General features: G+C 41.0%; 1 protein-coding gene across 5 annotated transcripts in view; it reads right to left on the reverse strand.

Moving 5' to 3' along the window:
- Window positions 1–17,305, reverse strand: part of LOC133664736 (zinc finger protein OZF-like) — a 519,603-nt gene that overhangs the window by 97,060 nt on the left and 405,238 nt on the right. For 2 of the 5 annotated variants that reach the window (XM_062069619.1, XM_062069616.1), the window contains exon 2: window positions 4,311–4,529. In XM_062069619.1, the coding sequence (XP_061925603.1) occupies window positions 4,311–4,529 (219 nt within the window). Of the gene's footprint in view, window positions 1–4,310; window positions 4,530–5,292; window positions 6,035–11,697; window positions 11,813–17,305 lie in introns of those variants that run through there. The other 3 variants (XM_062069614.1, XM_062069611.1, XM_062069620.1) reach the window with 3 other exon arrangements.

Raw genomic sequence — 17,305 nt, forward strand, 5'->3', positions numbered from 1 at the left:
CATTTATAGAGGCAGAAAATAAGTATAATAAATATAAAAACAAGCTAATTGGTATACTAGGAACATGTAAGAGGGAATACTACAGACAATTATTCAACAAGAACAGAAACAACATGAGAGCAACATGGGCCATCCTAAATAGCATCATTAAAAATGCTGCTAAGAAAGATTACCCCCAGTACTTTAGTTGAACATTTTAATGATTACTTTATTAATATCGGATAAAGAATTCCAAATGCAGATGATGGGTCAGTTGAGGACTTGAGTGAGCTCATAGACAGAAATCCCAATTCCATGTTTCTTTAGAACGTGACAAAAGAAGAAATAATCAAAATTGTAAAAAATTGTAAATCCAAGACCTCAACCGACTGTCATGGAATAAATATGGTAACCATGAAAAAAGGTTATAGAAGACATTTCAGAACCTCTGACAATATCAATATGAGCAACGTATCATTTCTAACCGGCAAATTCCCTGACAAAATGAAAATTGCAAAAGTCGTACCAATTTATAAGAATGGAGACATACACCAGTTTACTAACTACACACCAGTTTCATTACTTCCACCATTCTCCAAAATCATGGAAAAACTATTCAATAGCCGATTAGATTTATTTATCAACAAAAGTGGGACGCTGGTGGAGAACCAATATGGACTCCCAGCAAATATCTCAACATGGATAGCATTAATCCAAATAACAGAGGAAATGACCAATGCAAAAATGGTAAAGAATGTGCGGCCGCAGTATTCATGGACTTAACAAAAGCATTTGACACAATTAATCATAATATTTTAATACAACAATGAGAAGGATATGGCATCAGAGGTTTGGTTTTGAACTGGGTAAGAAGCTATTTAACAAACAGGAATCAATATGTGAAGATGGGTAAAAATATGTCAATATGTCGGCTAGATATATCTTGTGGTGTACCCCAGGGATCAATACTGGGACCAAGATTGTTTAATCTTCATATAAACGACATTTGTAAAGTTACAAAGGACTTAAAGTTAGTTTTATTTGCAAACGACACGACTGCTTTCTGTTCAGGAGAGAACACACAGAAGATAATACAAATAATGACAGAATAAATGAACACATTAAAAAGATGCTTTGTTAAAAACAGACTATCTTTGAATCTCGGTAAAACTAAAATAATGCTGTTTGGTAACAGTAGAAAAGAGCATCATACACAAATACAAATAGACAGAGTAGACATTGAAAGGGTAAACGAAACAAGATTTTTGGGTGTATTAATAGATGATAAAATGAAATGGAAATCTCATATACAAAACATACAACATAAGGTAGCAAAAAATATTTCAATAATGAATAAAGCAAAATACGTCCTGGGCCAAAAATGACTTCATATTCTCTACTGCTCACTAGTGTTACATATCTGACTTATTGTGCAGAAATATGGGAAATAACTACACTTGTGTGCTACTAGGGCTGCGAATCTTTGGGTGTCCCACGATTCGATTCAATATCGATTCTTGGAGTCACGATTCGATTATAAATCGATTTTTTCCGATTCAACGCGATTCTCGATTCAAAAACGATATTTTTCCGATTCAAAACGATTCTCTATTTATTCAATACATAGGATTTCAGCAGGATCTACCCCAGTCTGCTGACATGCAAGCATAGTAGTACAAACCCTGTTTCCATATGAGTTGGGAAATTGTGTTAGATGTAAATATAAACGGAATACAATGATTTGCAAATCCTTTTCAATCCATATTCAGTTGAATATGCTAAAAAGACAACATATTTGATGTTCAAACTGATAAAAAAAATTGTTTTTGCAAATAATCATTAACTTTAGACTTTTGATGCCAGCTACGTGTGACAAAGAGGTTGGGAAAGGTGGCAATAAATACTGATAAAGTTGAGGAATGCTCATCAAACACTTATTTGGAACATCCCACAGGTGAACAGGCAAATTGGGAACAGGTGGGTGCCATGATTGGGTATAAAAGTAGATTCCATGAAATGCTCAGTCATTCACAAACAAGGATGGGGCGAGGGTCACCACTTTGTCAACAAATGCGTGAGCAAATTGTTGAACAGTTTAAGAAAAACCTTTCTCAACCAGCTATTGCAAGGAATTTAGGGATTTCACCATCTACGCTCCGTAATATCATCAAAGGGTTCAGAGAATCTGGAGAAATCACTGCACGTAAGCAGCTAAGCCCGTGACCTTCCATCCCTCAGGCTGTACTGCATCAACAAGCGACACCAGTGTGTAAAGGATATCACCACATGGGCTCAGTAACACTTCAGAAACCCACTGTCAGTAACTACAGTTGGTCGCTACATCTGTAAGTGCAAGTTAAAACTCTCCTATGCAAGGCAAAAACCGTTTATCAACAACACCCAGAAACGCAGTCGGCTTCGCTGGGCCTGAGCTCATCTAAGATGGACTGATACAAAGTGGAAAAGTGTTCTGTGGTCTGACGAGTCCACATTTCAAATTGTTTTTGGAAACTGTGGACGTTGTGTCCTCCGGACCAAAGAGGAAAAGAACCATCCGGATTGTTATAGGCGCAAAGTGTAAAAGCCAGCATGTGTGATGGTATAGGGGTGTATTAGTGCCCAAGACATGGGTAACTTACACATCTGTGAAGGCGCCATTAATGCTGAAAGGTACATACAGGTTTTGGAGCAACATATGTTGCCATCCAAGCAACGTTACCATGGACGCCCCTGCTTATTTCAGCAAGACAATGCCAAGCCACGTGTTACATCAACGTGACTTCATAGTAAAAGAGTGCGGGTACTAGACTGGCCTGCCTGTAGTCCAGACCTGTCTCCCATTGAAAATGTGTGGCGCATTATGAAGCCTAAAATAGCACAAGGGAGACCCCCGGACTGTTGAACAACTTAAGCTGTACATCAAGCAAGAATGGGAAAGAATTCCACCTGAGAAGCTTCAAAAAGTTCCCAAACCTTTACTGAGTGTTGTTAAAAGGAAAGGCCACGTAACACAGTGGTGAACATGCCCTTTCTTCTAAGTTAATTATTATTTGCAAAAAAAAAAAAAAAGTTTATCAGTTTGAACATCAAATATGTTGTCTTTGTAGTGCCTTCAATTGAATATGGGTTGAAAAAGATTTGCAAATCATTGTATTCCGTTTATATTTACATCTAACGACGGCGTGGCGAAGTTGGTAGAGTGGCTGTGCCAGCAATCGGAGGGTTGCTGGTTACTGGGGTTCAATCCCCACCTTCTACCATCCTAATCATGTCCGTTGTGTCCTTGGGCAAGACACTTCACCCTTGCTCCTGATGGGTGCTGGTTAGCGCCTTGCATGGCAACTCCCTCCATCAGTGTGTGAATGTGTGTGTGAATGTGGAAATAGTGTCTAAGCGCTTTGAGTACCTTGAAGGTAGAAAAGCGCTATACAAGTATAACCCATTTATCATTTAATTTATAACACAATTTCCCAACTCGTATGGAAACGGGGTTTGTACACTTTAATTTAGTGTTGTTTTGATACGTCATCTTAGTGACATCATGCACAAAAGTGCACTAATAGCTTGTTTTAAAATGTCTCTGACAATCTTGCACTTTCTGTTTGGAAATGACATGAATGTTTGTGCCACTGCTTAATAACTGTTTAGAATAGAATATAATAGAATGTACTTTATTGATCCCTGGGGGAAATTCAGCACCACAGTTCGCTCACAATAGACAGTAATAATAATAAATAATATAATATATTATATATATAATATATAAATAAAATAAATACATTCTACATATACTCTACATTTAAGTGCAGTCAAGGATAATAAATACACTTTTGCTTAAATTGACTTAGTTGTGATTTCCCTCTCTGCATGAAAGTTTAAAAGTAGCATATATTAATGCAGTATGAAGAAGAATGTTTTAATGTAGACCCATAGAATCATCATACTGCTGTGATTATATGCATCAAGTGTTCATTCAAGGCTAAGGAAAAATATCCACATATATATGGTGTATCGTGACATGGACTAAAAATATTGAGATATTAATAAAAGGCCATATCGCCCAGCCCTAGTTAGAATGTGATTTTTTTTTTTTTAAATATATCCACTGTCATGTCTTTTATAATGATTGTGAATGATGGAAACAATTCCCCCAAAAAGTGCAGTTCCCCTCTAAATTCCAGTGATTAGATTTAAGACTTGAAGTCTATGAGCATGAAGTGATGAAGCCTACTTGGATGAGAGGACAAACGTCTTCTAAGACAAAGTGAACAGTCCAGTTGTGATGGATTGAATGCCCTGAGAATAAAATGATATGTGGATGTTGTGCTTACTTGGACTGTGATGAAGCTGTGAGGACTCAGGTGGTTTGTCTTCATGCTCTTCAGTCTTCACAGAGACAACAGTCAGTGGAAACTTGGTGACATCATCCTCCTCCTGCCCTAGAAGACACTCTCCCTCCTGACTGATCCACACTTCCTCCTCTTCCTCTTTAATGTGGGGCGGCTGTGGATCCTCCTCTTCCTCTTTAATGTGGGGGGGCTGCTGGACGTCTGTTGGGTAAATAAGTAAATAAGATAAAGAGAGAATAGAAATAGTTTTGGACTGACACTGTTAACACAATGACATTATTTGTGTTCTTTCCTGTGTTGTGTTAAAAGTGTGTAGCAAAACAACCAATAAAAACGCAGGAAATACCTCCTCTTGTCCCAGCCACTAAAATTAATTCAAAAGTGAGTACAAAATTAGACTTGGAAATTTGATGGGGGGCAATTTGAAAAGTTTTTATAAGTACGAGGCAGCAGGGATTCTTAACTTCACACGCTGATGCAAAATGTGTAAATATTTTATTGTGTATACAGTCTATGACACATAAACTTCATCTCTAAACTTAACCATGATCTTGTAATGACATAGTCATGACCATAACTTCAATATCATGGAAATAAAAAATCTAATTCCAAAATCAGTTAAATAGTATGTTTTTGTCATCATGCAAAATACTTTTTTGTGGTAATTTTGTTGGCTGGGCAAAAAGGAACTTTTACCAAAAACATGTTTTACTATGTGCTGTTTTATGGAGTATCTCCATCAACAATTCCTCTTTAGGAATTGGAGACCATCTACGACACGCTGAAGGAAAGTCAGTCACCTTTATGTTCTTTTAATAAATCAAGTGTTGACTACTTTGGTTATTGAAAATCAATCAATCAATGTTTATTTATATAGCCCTAAATCACAAGTGTCTCAAAGGGCTGTACAAGCCACAACGACATCCTCGGTACAGAGCCCACATACGGGCAAGGAAAAACTCACCCCAGTGGGACGTCGGTGAATGACTATGAGAAACCTTGGAGAGGACCGCATATGTGGGTAACCCCCCCCCTCTAGGGGAGACCGAAAGCAACGGATGTCGAGTGGGTCTGACATAACATTGTGAAAGTCCAGTCCACAGTGGATCCAACACATCAGCGGGAGTCCAGTCCACAGCGGGGCCAACAGGAAACCATCCCGAGCGGAGACGGGTCAGCAGCGCAGAGATGTCCCCAACCGATGCACAGGCTAGTGGTCCACCCGGGGTCCCGGCTCTGGACAGCCAGCACTTCATCCATGGCCACCGGACCTATGCAACTCCCCCTCGCAAGGGACAGGGGAGAAGAGGAGAGAAGAAAAGAAACGGCAGATCAACTGGTCTAAAAAAGGGGGGGTCTATTTAAAGGCTAGATTATACAAATGAGTTTTAAGATGGGACTTAAATGCTTCTACTGAGGTAGCATCTCTAACTGTTACCGGGAGGGCATTCCAGAGTACTGGAGCCCGAATAGAAAACGCTCTATAGCCCGCAGACTTTTTTTTGGCTCTGGGAATCACTAATAAGCCGGAGTTCTTTGAACGCAGATTTCTTGTCGGGACATATGGTACAATACAATCGGCGAGATAGGCTGGAGCTAAACCGTGTAATATTTTATACGTAAGTAGTAAAACCTTAAAGGCCTACTGAAATGAATTTTTTTTATTTAAACGGGGATAGCAGATCTATTCTATGTGTCATACTTGATCATTTCGCGATATTGCCATATTTTTGCTGAAAGGATTTAGTATAGAACAACGACGATAAAGATTGCAACTTTTGGTATCTGATAAAAAAAAGGCTTGCACCTACCGGAAGTAGCGTGACGTAGTCAGTTGAACATATACGCAAAGTTCCCTATTGTTTACAATGATGGCCGCATGAAGTGAGAGAGATTCGGACCGAGAAAGCGACAATTTCCCCATTAATTTGAGCGAGGATGAAAGATTTGTGGATGAGTAAAGTGCAAGTGAAGGACTAGTGGGGAGTTGAAGCTATTCAGATAGGGAAGATGCTGTGAGAGCCGGGGGTGACCTGATATTCAGCTGGGAATGACTACAACAGTAAATAAACACAAGACATATATATACTCTATTAGCCACAACACAACCAGGCTTATATTTAATATGCCACAAATTAATCCTGCATAAAAACACCTGCGTGTTTGTTATGCTAGCTCCTAGCTCCTCTGCTAGCTCCTAGCTCCATAGAACACGCCAATACAATTCAAACACCTGATCAACACACACAATCACTCAGCCCAAAAGACCGTTTACCTAACCCAAGGTTCATAAAGCTTATATATTTTTAAAAAGTTACGTACGTGACGCGCACATACGGTCAAGTTATCGAATGTTTAGCAGCCAAGGCTGCATACTCACGGTACCTGATATTCAGCTGGGAATGACTACAACAGTAAATAAACACAAGACATATATATACTCTATTAGCCACAACACAACCAGGCTTATATTTAATATGCCACAAATTAATCCTGCATAATAACACCTGCGTGTTTGTTATGCTAGCTCCTAGCTCCTCTGCTAGCTCCTAGCTCCATAGAACACGCCAATACAATTCAAACACCCGATCAACACACACAATCACTCAGCCCAAAAGACCGTTCACCTAACCCAAGGTTCATAAAGCTTATGTATTTTTAAAAAGTTACGTACGTGACGCGCACTTACGGTACGGTACGTGTTATGCTAGCTCCTAGCTCCTCTGCTAGCTCCTAGCTCCATAGAACACGCCAATACAATTCAAACACATGATCAACACACACAATCACTCAGCCCAAAAGACCGTTCACCTAACCCAAGGTTCATAAAGCTTATGTATTTTTAAAAAGTTACGTACGTGACGCGCACTTACGGTACGGTACGTGTTATGCTAGCTCCTAGCTCCTCTGCTAGCTCCTAGCTCCATAGAACACGCCAATACAATTCAAACACATGATCAACACACACAATCACTCAGCCCAAAAGACCGTTCACCTAACCCAAGGTTCATAAAGCTTATATATTTTAAAAAAGTTACGTACATACGCAAAAAAAAGCCAAAGCTGCATACTCACAGTAGCACGTCTGCGTCTTTGTCATCCAAATCAAAGTAATCCTGGTAAGAGTCTGTGTTGTCCCAGTTCTCTACAGGCGTCTGTGTATCCAAATCAAAAGTCCTCCTGGTTAGAGTCTCTGTTATCCGAGTTCTTCCATCTTGACTGCATCTTTCGGGAATGTAAACAAAGAAGCGCCGGCTGTGTACTGTTGTGGCTGACTACGTTCGAAAAATACGTCCATTTCGCACCGACAACTTTCTTCTTTGCTTGCTTGGCTTCCTTCTCCATAATGCAATGAACATGATTGAAACAGATTCACGAACACAGATGTCCAGAATACTGTGGAATTATGAAATGAAAACAGAGCTTTTTCGTACCGGCTTCAATGTGGAAGGCATACCCGTGTTCGTCGGGCTACGTCACGCGCATACGTCATCCTCAGAGGCGTTTCGAACCGGAAGTTTAGCGGCAAATTTAAAATGTCACTTTATAAGTTAACCCGGCCGTATTGGCATGTGTTATAATGTTAAGATTTCATCATTGATATATAAACTATCAGACTGCGTGGTCGGTAGTAGTGGGTTTCAGTAGGCCTTTAAAGTCGCATCTTAAGTGCACAGGAAGCCAGTGCAAGTGAGCCAGTATAGGCGTAATATGATCAAACTTTCTTGTTTTTGTCAAAAGCCTTGCAGCCGCATTTTGTACCAACTGTAATCTTTTAATGCTAGACATAGGGAGGCCCGAAAATAATACGTTACAGTAATCGAGACGAGACGTAACGAACGCATGAATAATGATCTCAGCGTCGCTAGTGGACAAGATGGAACGAATTTTAGCGATATTACGGAGATGAAAGAAGGCCGTTTTAGTAACATTCTTAATGTGTGACTCAAACGAGAGAGTTGGGTCGAAGATAATACCCAGATTCTTTACCGAGTCTCCTTGTTTAATTGTTTGGTTGTCAAATGTTAAGGTGGTATTATTAAATAGATGTTGGTGTCTAGCAGGACCGATAATCAGCATTTCCGTTTTCTTAGCGTTGAGTTGCAAAAAGTTAGCGGACATCCATTGTTTAATTTCATTAAGACACGCCTCCAGCTGACTACAGTCCGGCGTGTTGGTCAGCTTTAGGGGCATGTAGAGTTGAGTGTCATCAGCATAACAGTGAAAGCTAACACCGTACTTGCGTATGATGTCACCCAGCGGCAGCATGTAAATACTAAAGAGTGCAGGGCCAAGAACCGAACCCTGGGGAACTCCGCACGTTACCTTGACATAGTCCGAGGTCACATTGTTATGGGAGACGCACTGCATCCTGTCAGTAAGATAAGAGTTAAACCAAGACAAGGCTAAGTCTGACATACCAATACGTGTTTTGATACGCTCTAATAAAATATTATGATCGACGGTATCGAAAGCGGCGCTAAGATCAAGAAGCAGCAACATAGATGACGCATCAGAATCCATCGTTAGCAATAGATCATTAGTCATTTTTGCGAGGGCTGTCTCCGTAGAGTGATTTGCCCTGAAACCGGATTGAAAAGGTTCACAGAGATTGTTAGTCACTAAGTGTTCATTTAGCTGCTGTGCAACAGTTTTTTCGAGAATTTTGGAAATAAACGGAAGGTGGGAGACCGGTCGGTAGTTTACCATGAGGTCAGGATCGAGGTTAGGTCTTTTGAGCAGAGGATGAATAACCGCTTTTTTGAATGCTAGGGGAACAGTGCCGGAGGAAAGTGATAAGTTTATAATATTTAACACTGATGGACCTAATAATACAAACAGTTCCTTGATAAGTTTCCCAGGAAGTGGGTCAAGTAAACATGTTGTTTGTTTTATCCCACTTACACGCTGTAATAATTCCTCTAATGTTATTTCATCAAAAATAGAGAGACTATTTTGGAGGGCAGTGTCCGTCGTATATACAGTCGTATTTGTGTTAATAGAGCCCAGTTGTAGCTGGGATGCGTTGTCTTTAATCTCCTTTCTAATGAGTTCAATTTTCTTATTAAAGAAATTCATAAAATCATCTGCCGAGTGGGTGGAGCTACTGGGAGGAGTCCCTTGTTGGGTTAGCGATGCTACTGTACTAAACAGAAATTTAGGATCGTTTTTGTTGAGGCGGATGAGATTTGAGTAGTATTTAGTTTTAGCTAAGGTAAGCATGCGTTTATAAGTTATTAAACTATCACTCCATGCTTGATGGAAAACCTCAAGTTTAGTCGCGCGCCATTTGCGTTCCAGTTTTCTACATGATAATTTCTGAGCTCTAATTTCTTCTGTAAACCATGGGGTGCGCCTTTTAGGGGCCCTTTTTTGCTTTAGCGGTGCTATACTATCAATAATTTCGCGCAAGGCATCGTCAAAGTTGTTAGTGAGTTTATCAATAGAGCCGACATAATTTGGGAATGGTGCTATTACCGAAGGCAGTAGGTCAGCAAGAGTCATCGTTGTGGCAGCATTAATGTTGCGGCCGCTATAGCAGTTATTATTATTATTAGCTTGTTGACAAAGAGTCAAAACTTCAAATTTTATAAGGTAATGATCGGACATTACTTTAGTATATGGAAGTATCATAACTTTGGAGGTGGTGACACCCCTGACAAGCACTAGATCTATTGTATTACCGTTGCGATGCGTGGGTTCATGTATTATTTGTGTAAGACCACAGCTATCAATTATGGTTTGGAGCGCCACGCACTGAGGGTCCGATGGGGTATTCATATGGATATTAAAGTCCCCCATTATGATTATATTGTCGGCGTGCGTCACTAGATCAGCAACGAACTCTGAGAATTCACTGATAAAGTCCGAATAGGGCCCAGGGGGGCGGTAGATAACAGCCAGGTCGAGAGGTAGCGGTGTGACAGACCTCATAGTAAGCACCTCAAACGATTTATATTTATTATTTAGGTTAGGGGTAAGGTTGAAATTTTCATTGTATATTAGTGCGACACCCCCTCCCCTTTTAAGAGGGCGGGCAACATGCGCATTCGTATAGTTAGGAGGAGATGCCTCATTGAGCGCAAAAAATTCGTCCGGTTTGAGCCAGGTTTCGCTAAGACCAATGACGTTAAGATTGTTGTCTCTAATGACCTCATTAACCAATAACGCCTTGGGAGACAATGATCTTATGTTTAAAAAGCCCATATTATAGGTATTGGGCTGTTTTGACGAGTTTTTGTTAAGATTATCCGTAGTGGCAATATTAACAATGTTGCGTTTATTATGCGTAGTGCACTTTAAATAGTTTCGACCATATCTAGGAATTGATATGACGGGAATTTTCCGATTGTTTGTTTGGTGCTGCAATAGACTGGACATATCATAATTTGCCACCTCAGTAGAATGCATGTCCACCCCTGACACAGACACAACAGAAAAAACATTATGTGAATTGTGTATTATTCTAAGAGAATTGCTATGCGTACATGGATTATCCAGCCTGGCGCTGGCTAGTTCTAGCTTAACTGACTCCTCACCCGGACTAACAGACATTGTAGTTGCCTGTGACCGGGCTTGCTCTAGTGTAGTCAGTCAAGTGAGACTTAAATAGTAGTCTATGTTTCTAGACAGGATGATGGCGCCTTCCTGGTTAGGGTGAAGGCCGTCTCTCATCAGCAAGCCTGGTTTGCCCCAGAAAGAGGGCCAGTTATCAATAAACGTTAGTCCCTTCTGCCTACAGTAGCTAGCCAACCACTTGTTAAGCGAGACTAATCTGCTATATCTCTCATCATTGCCTCTCGCAGGCAGGGGGCCAGAGACAATTACTCGATGCCTGGACATCTTTCTGGCGAGATCACAAGTCCTGGCTATGTTTCTCTTTGTAATCTCTGACTGTCTCATTCTAGTGTCATTGGAGCCAACGTGTACAACTATATTCGCATAATTAGTGGTGCGATTAGCCTGTCGTACGTGTTTACTAGGCCTGTTGCGAGTTAGCTCCCTAAGATTAGCTTCAATGTCAGGTGCTCTGGCCCCGGGGATACACTTTATTGTGGCTGGTTTGCTAAGCTTTATGTTTCGGGTGATGGAGTCCCCTATAACTAAGGTGTGGTGCCCGGTAGACTGGGGTGTAGGACTAGCTAAAGAGCTAAATCTATTATGCGTCTCAACCGGTACACCGTAGCTTGTAGGCCGCTTAGGACTGCTACAAGCTGGGCTAGTTAGCTCGCTACAGCTAACGCTAGCAGATGTGTCCGCAACATCTAAAGTTACGACATTACTCTGCTCTAACTGGCGGACACGGCCCTCTAGCAGAGCCAACCTCTCCGTGAGTATGGTGCAAGACGCGCAGGAAGCCATTACTCACAGTGTTTTCTGTCACCGAGTGAAGTTCCTGCTGTCCTCAGGGAAGTGGTCGCGGTCTGTAGGAGTAGCTTCTTACTGACCGGCGCTGCCTTTCTCCGCGCTAGCTTAGCAGCTAGCTAGCTGAGGAAAATAAATGTTTAATTTCACTTATTGATGCATGTAGGTCAGAATCAGGAAGTGAACTTATTAGATTTCATTACAGTATACATTGTATTTGGTGAGTGTGTGAGTTTTGTGTAAACATGTTGATACATGTTTACATCTTCTTGGGGACTGGAACACAGATATGTCCTGAAAGGATGCACCCATTTTTAAAACATTCATTAAGCTGTGCCACCAACATTGACTCACTTAGCTCATTAAGCTAACTACCAGGGTGAGTGAGTCCTTTTAAACCATCATAGACCTTTTTGTTACTTCTGACCACTCTAAGATGACCACAAGTGGAACTACTGTATGCGGCTTAAGTGATCATTCCAAGATTTTCTGTACCCGTAAAGAACATAGAACCGAGGCTGACGGCCACAAAACAAACGAAAGTAGAATCTTTAAGACCTAGACTAGCAAGGTTTTCAATGTCAAACTGGCAAATTAATACTCGCCCCAGTACTTGCAAGTACACAAGTTTTTGGGTCAATTCCTAACCTCAGAAAAGTAGATAACTTCACAGTCAAAGAGTGTGACAATATTATAACAAACAAAAATGAGATTATCTATCTTGGCTGCATCGTAGAGACTAATCTCTCCAGTGAAAAAATTACTACCAAGGTAGTCAAAGAATCAACCAACAAATTCTGTTCTTACACAATAGGATCGCCTCGCTGGTGGCTAGAAATACACTTAAGACTCTAACACAAGCGCTCATTTAACCCCACTTTGAGTACGGAGTTCATGTTTGGTACTGTGACGCATTAAAAGCCCCAAAAAACAAACTCCAGACAGCCCAAAACAAAATGATTGGGCTTCTACTCAACCGTCCATCTTGGGCTCACTTTTCCGCCAACCATTTCCTTAACGTAGGGAGGCTCTTGGTGGCCGACAGAGTACATGTTCTTGCAGTTGGTCTGGTGTACAAGATACACCTAACCACTAAAATACCCATGTACCTGTCTAGATTCTGCACAATATATTGACCATTATAACACCAGAGGTAGTTGTACAAATCACATTCAACCCAGATCTCACTCCAAAAAAGGTTCTAATTTGTTTGCCTGCTATACCACCAACATGTGGAACTCCCTATCAATAGTCATAAAGGAGTGCAAATCCCTTACTTCCTTTAAAGCCGCTTTGAAAATACATTTTAGGCTGTGGCTTCTCGTAACTGGGAATAGACAAATCCTTTTGCTTTTTTAAATTTTATTTTCTAGCAGTATTTCTGTACTTTAAATGCTACTTTCTACATAGTACTGTGTTCTGTGTAAGTGAAAAAATATTTCAACTGAAACCATGTCAGGCTTTCTTGTAGCAGTGAATGTGTACCGTGATGAAACTGTACCCTTTTGTAGCACTACTCATTTCTGCAGCAGTCTATCGTTATAACAGTCACCAATGTGGTTACCTAGCACTTTATATTCACGGGAGGAAATAAACAAACCACCATTACTTCTTTTGGTCCAGGAACTCACTGTGCCGTTTTATTCTGCGCATGCTCACAACATACCATTTCAGTGCACGCAGGCACATGACGTCACTGCGTAAGATATTCAACATGGCTTTGCTATTTATATTATTAAATGCGCTTAACACTCCCACTCAAAGACATGTTTATAGCTCTCTATAATGGCAAAACAAAAACCAATAATACATAACTCCAAAATAAAACATTTTAGCATACTGGCAGTGTTAAAACTTCAAACTTATTTACATCTGCCAATTCACATCACTCTCCAAACAAATACCCCTTGAACTTCTCAAATGTTGCCTTTGTCACTGGCTTGGTAAAAACATCAGCTACCATGTTTGCAGTAGGGCAGTATTCTATAGAAATGTTCCCTTCTGTTTGTGCAGACCGTATAAAGTGGTACTTTATATCTACGTGTTTGCTCCTCTGTCTGCATACTGGGTTCTTAGATAAAGCTATTGCCCCTTGGTTGTCCTCATATATCTTGACTGGTAGATGCTGGTGACTACTATCTATTCCTTTAAGTAGTTGCACAAGGTACATACTCTCTTGAGTAGTGGCTGCTAGTGCCATATACTCAGCTTCACAGGTGGACAGTGCCACCGTTGGCTGTTTCCTGCTCTTCCACGATATAACTGGACCATTTTCAGTCAAGCTGAAACAGTATCCAGTTGTGCTCCTCCTATCATTTTTATCAGCTGCCCAATCAGCATCACTATATCCCTCAAGCTGAAGGCTTTTCTCACATTTCTGGAAGTGTAGTTTTTTATCTATAGTACCCTTTAAGTACCTTAGTAGGTGCTTTGCTGTAGCCCAATGCTGCTGCGTTGGTTCTGCTAGGTGTTGTGATAGTTTACTAACAACCCAGCTCAAGTCAGGTCTAGTACATGTCATAATGTAGATCAAACTACCTACTATTTCTCTATATCCAGTTGAATCGATAACTTCACCCTCATTGTCAAAGTTTAACTTTTGCTCACATGGGGTGGATCTTGGCTTGCAGTCTGACATTCCAAATTTTGCTAACATCTTCTCTATGTGTTTCTTTTGAGTCATTTTGATCTCTCCTTCACTCTGTTCGAAATCAATACCCAGAAAGTGTTTAAGTGGACCCATATCTTTCATCTTAAACCTTCTCTTCAACATTTCCTTTACATCACTGAGTAAGGTGTTGCTACTCGCCGCTATGATTAGGTCATCCACCCATACCAACAGAATCACTTTCTCATTCTCAGATTCTCTGCTATAGACACAATGATCAGCATCATTTTGGACAAAACCATTCTCTGTAAGATGATCATGCAGTAACATGTTCCAGATACGCCCGGACTGTTTTAAACCATACAATGACTTATTGAGTTTACACACTAAGTGTTCTCCTGTTTTTGACTTGACCTCAAAACCTTCCGGTTGTTCCATATATACCTCGCAGTCTATTGGAGCATGTAGGTAAGCAGTCTTTACATCCATTTGGTGCAGGGTAAGGTCCTCCTGTACAGCCACCTGCATCAATGCTCGGACAGACGTCATGTTGGCTGTCGGTGAAAAAGTCTCTTTATAGTCAATCCCTTCCACTTGACCATAACCCTTTGCGACATATCTTGCTTTACAAGTCTCTAATCCATCTGGGCTCTCTTTCACTGTATATACCCAGCGACCTCCCACTGCTTGTTTGCCTCTTGGCAGTGGGGTCAGAGTGAAAGTTTCATTCTCTGTCAAAGAGTTCATCTCCTCTTTCATTGCGTCAACCCACATTTTTGACTTCTTAGAGTCCATAGCTTCTGTAAATGTTTTAGATACATCATATGCCACTCTGTAGAAATAATCTACATTTTCACTATCGTCAATATTACACTCAGCTTTACACTGGTACTCTTTTAAGTATTCTGGAGCCTTTTTCTCTCTTATAGGATACCTCCTTTCTCCCTGTTCTCTCTGAGTACTACCTGTCTGGGGTAGCTTTGCCTCAGCAGTCTCCTCAACACTAGACTCTTTACTCTCATTAGGCTGTCCCTGACCCTGGTTGACTACCTTTGGCCGTGCATCTTCATAATTCTCAATCTCACTCCCCATATCACAATATGTCTGAGTCTGGCTATCTGCACTACCTTTGGTGATGAATTTTACCAGCCTATGTTTTAGGACTTTTCCAGTGTCAGGATAATACACATTATATGCTGGGCTATACTTGTCATAGCCTACAAATACTCCTTTTTCGCATCTAGAATCCAGCTTCTTTTTATCCTGCTTATACACGTAGCATTCGGAACCAAATATCTCCATGTTAGATAAGTTAGGTGTTTTCCCTGTGAAAACACAATAAGGTGTCTGCTCTAGACGCTTACTGTAACACCTGTTGCGGATTTGAGCTGCTGTCTGTACAGCATATGTCCATAATTGCTTTGGGAGGTTACTCTCCAATAGCATGCATCGTGCCATTTCAAATAAGGTTCTCCAACCTCTTTCGGCGGTTCCATTCTGATGAGGTGAGTAGGGTGCACTCGTCTCGTGCCTTACCCCGTTACTCCTCAGTAAAGACTGGAACTCCTGCCCGGTAAACTCTGTACCGTTATCAGACCTTATGCACTTTATCTTTCCATATGGAGCTACATCTGCTATGAATTTCTCTGTAGCTTTTGATGTGTCACTCTTCGCTTTGATAAAGTATGGAAAAATCATCCCGCTGTAATCATCAGTAAATGCTATTGCATATCTGTATCCATCTTTATCTGTTGGCTCTATAGGACCGCATAAGTCTGTGTGTACTAGTTCTAGTACAGCTGTAGCTTTAGCGTCTGCCTGTCTGTTTCTACTTTGGGTAAACTTTCCCTGTGTACATATTTCACAGTTTTGATTGGACTTGTCATGTTTCCCTTTAATCGACATCCCTTCAACTACCTTTTCTAATCTTGCAATATCATCAAAATTACAATGACCAAGTATCTTATGCCATGTTTGAATGTCATGACACCCGTACACTTCATCAACATGATCTTCTACTGTGATAAGGTAATACAGCCTACCATACACATCCATTTTGAACTTGGTACCATCCTTGTGGACCAGCCAGTTATCACCGTCCTTGAAGCGTCCGTTGGCTGTCGCTGATTTCACTGAAAAAATGTTTTGTGGAAATGATGGGATGTAAAGTGCTTGTTTGAGCCTTGTTTTGACTCGTCGTCCCTCGCTGTCCAGCAAGTAGACTTCGGCGTCTCCCCTCATCTTCGCCATCCCGCTCACCTTGGTTCCATCGGCAAGCTCAATCATGTGGTCCTCAGGCCTGAAGCTCTTGTCGACTGTCTTGAACTTTCTGGCGTCGTTGATCAGGTGGGTCGTGGCGCCACAGTCGACCATGAGACCCTTCTTGCTTCTTATTTGTGGAGGACAGTCACTCAATTTGAAGAAACAGAAAGATGTAGGTTCTGCCTCCCCATCAGCTTTCTTTATATGGTCACGGCCTCGTCCTCGACCGCGTCCCCTTCCCCGATGTGGTGTATCCCATTTTCGATACTCTCTTCTCGTCTGGGATTCGTCAGGGCATGTCCTGGCCATGTGTCCCTTTTTCCCACATGTGTAACACTCGACATCAGCTAGATCCATTTTCTTTCCTCTTCCTCTTCCATGTAATCTTGCTGCCCCGCTAGCCTTCATCACATTGTCTTCTTCTGCATTCACGTCGTTCTTCCCATATTTTTCTGTACTCTCATAACTTCGCAGTTTCGTTTTAAACTCGCCAAACGTTACAGTGTCATTTGTTTGGGTAATGTGCACGACGAATGGCTTATATGAGTCAGGTAGCCCCTTTACTACCATGGCTATCTGAAGCCCATCACTTATCTGTTCGTCTGCTCTTCTTAATGACGTGAAAATAGTCTCTGCTCTAATAATATAGTCCGTGACAGTTTCATTACTAGCCTTATGGAGCGAGGAAAGTTCACAATACAAACTCACAACACGAGGTTTGTCTTTTCCCGCGTAATGCTCG

This window comes from Entelurus aequoreus, linkage group LG14, assembly GCF_033978785.1.
Source record: "Entelurus aequoreus isolate RoL-2023_Sb linkage group LG14, RoL_Eaeq_v1.1, whole genome shotgun sequence".
In the NCBI taxonomy this organism is placed as follows: Eukaryota; Metazoa; Chordata; class Actinopteri; order Syngnathiformes; family Syngnathidae; genus Entelurus; species Entelurus aequoreus.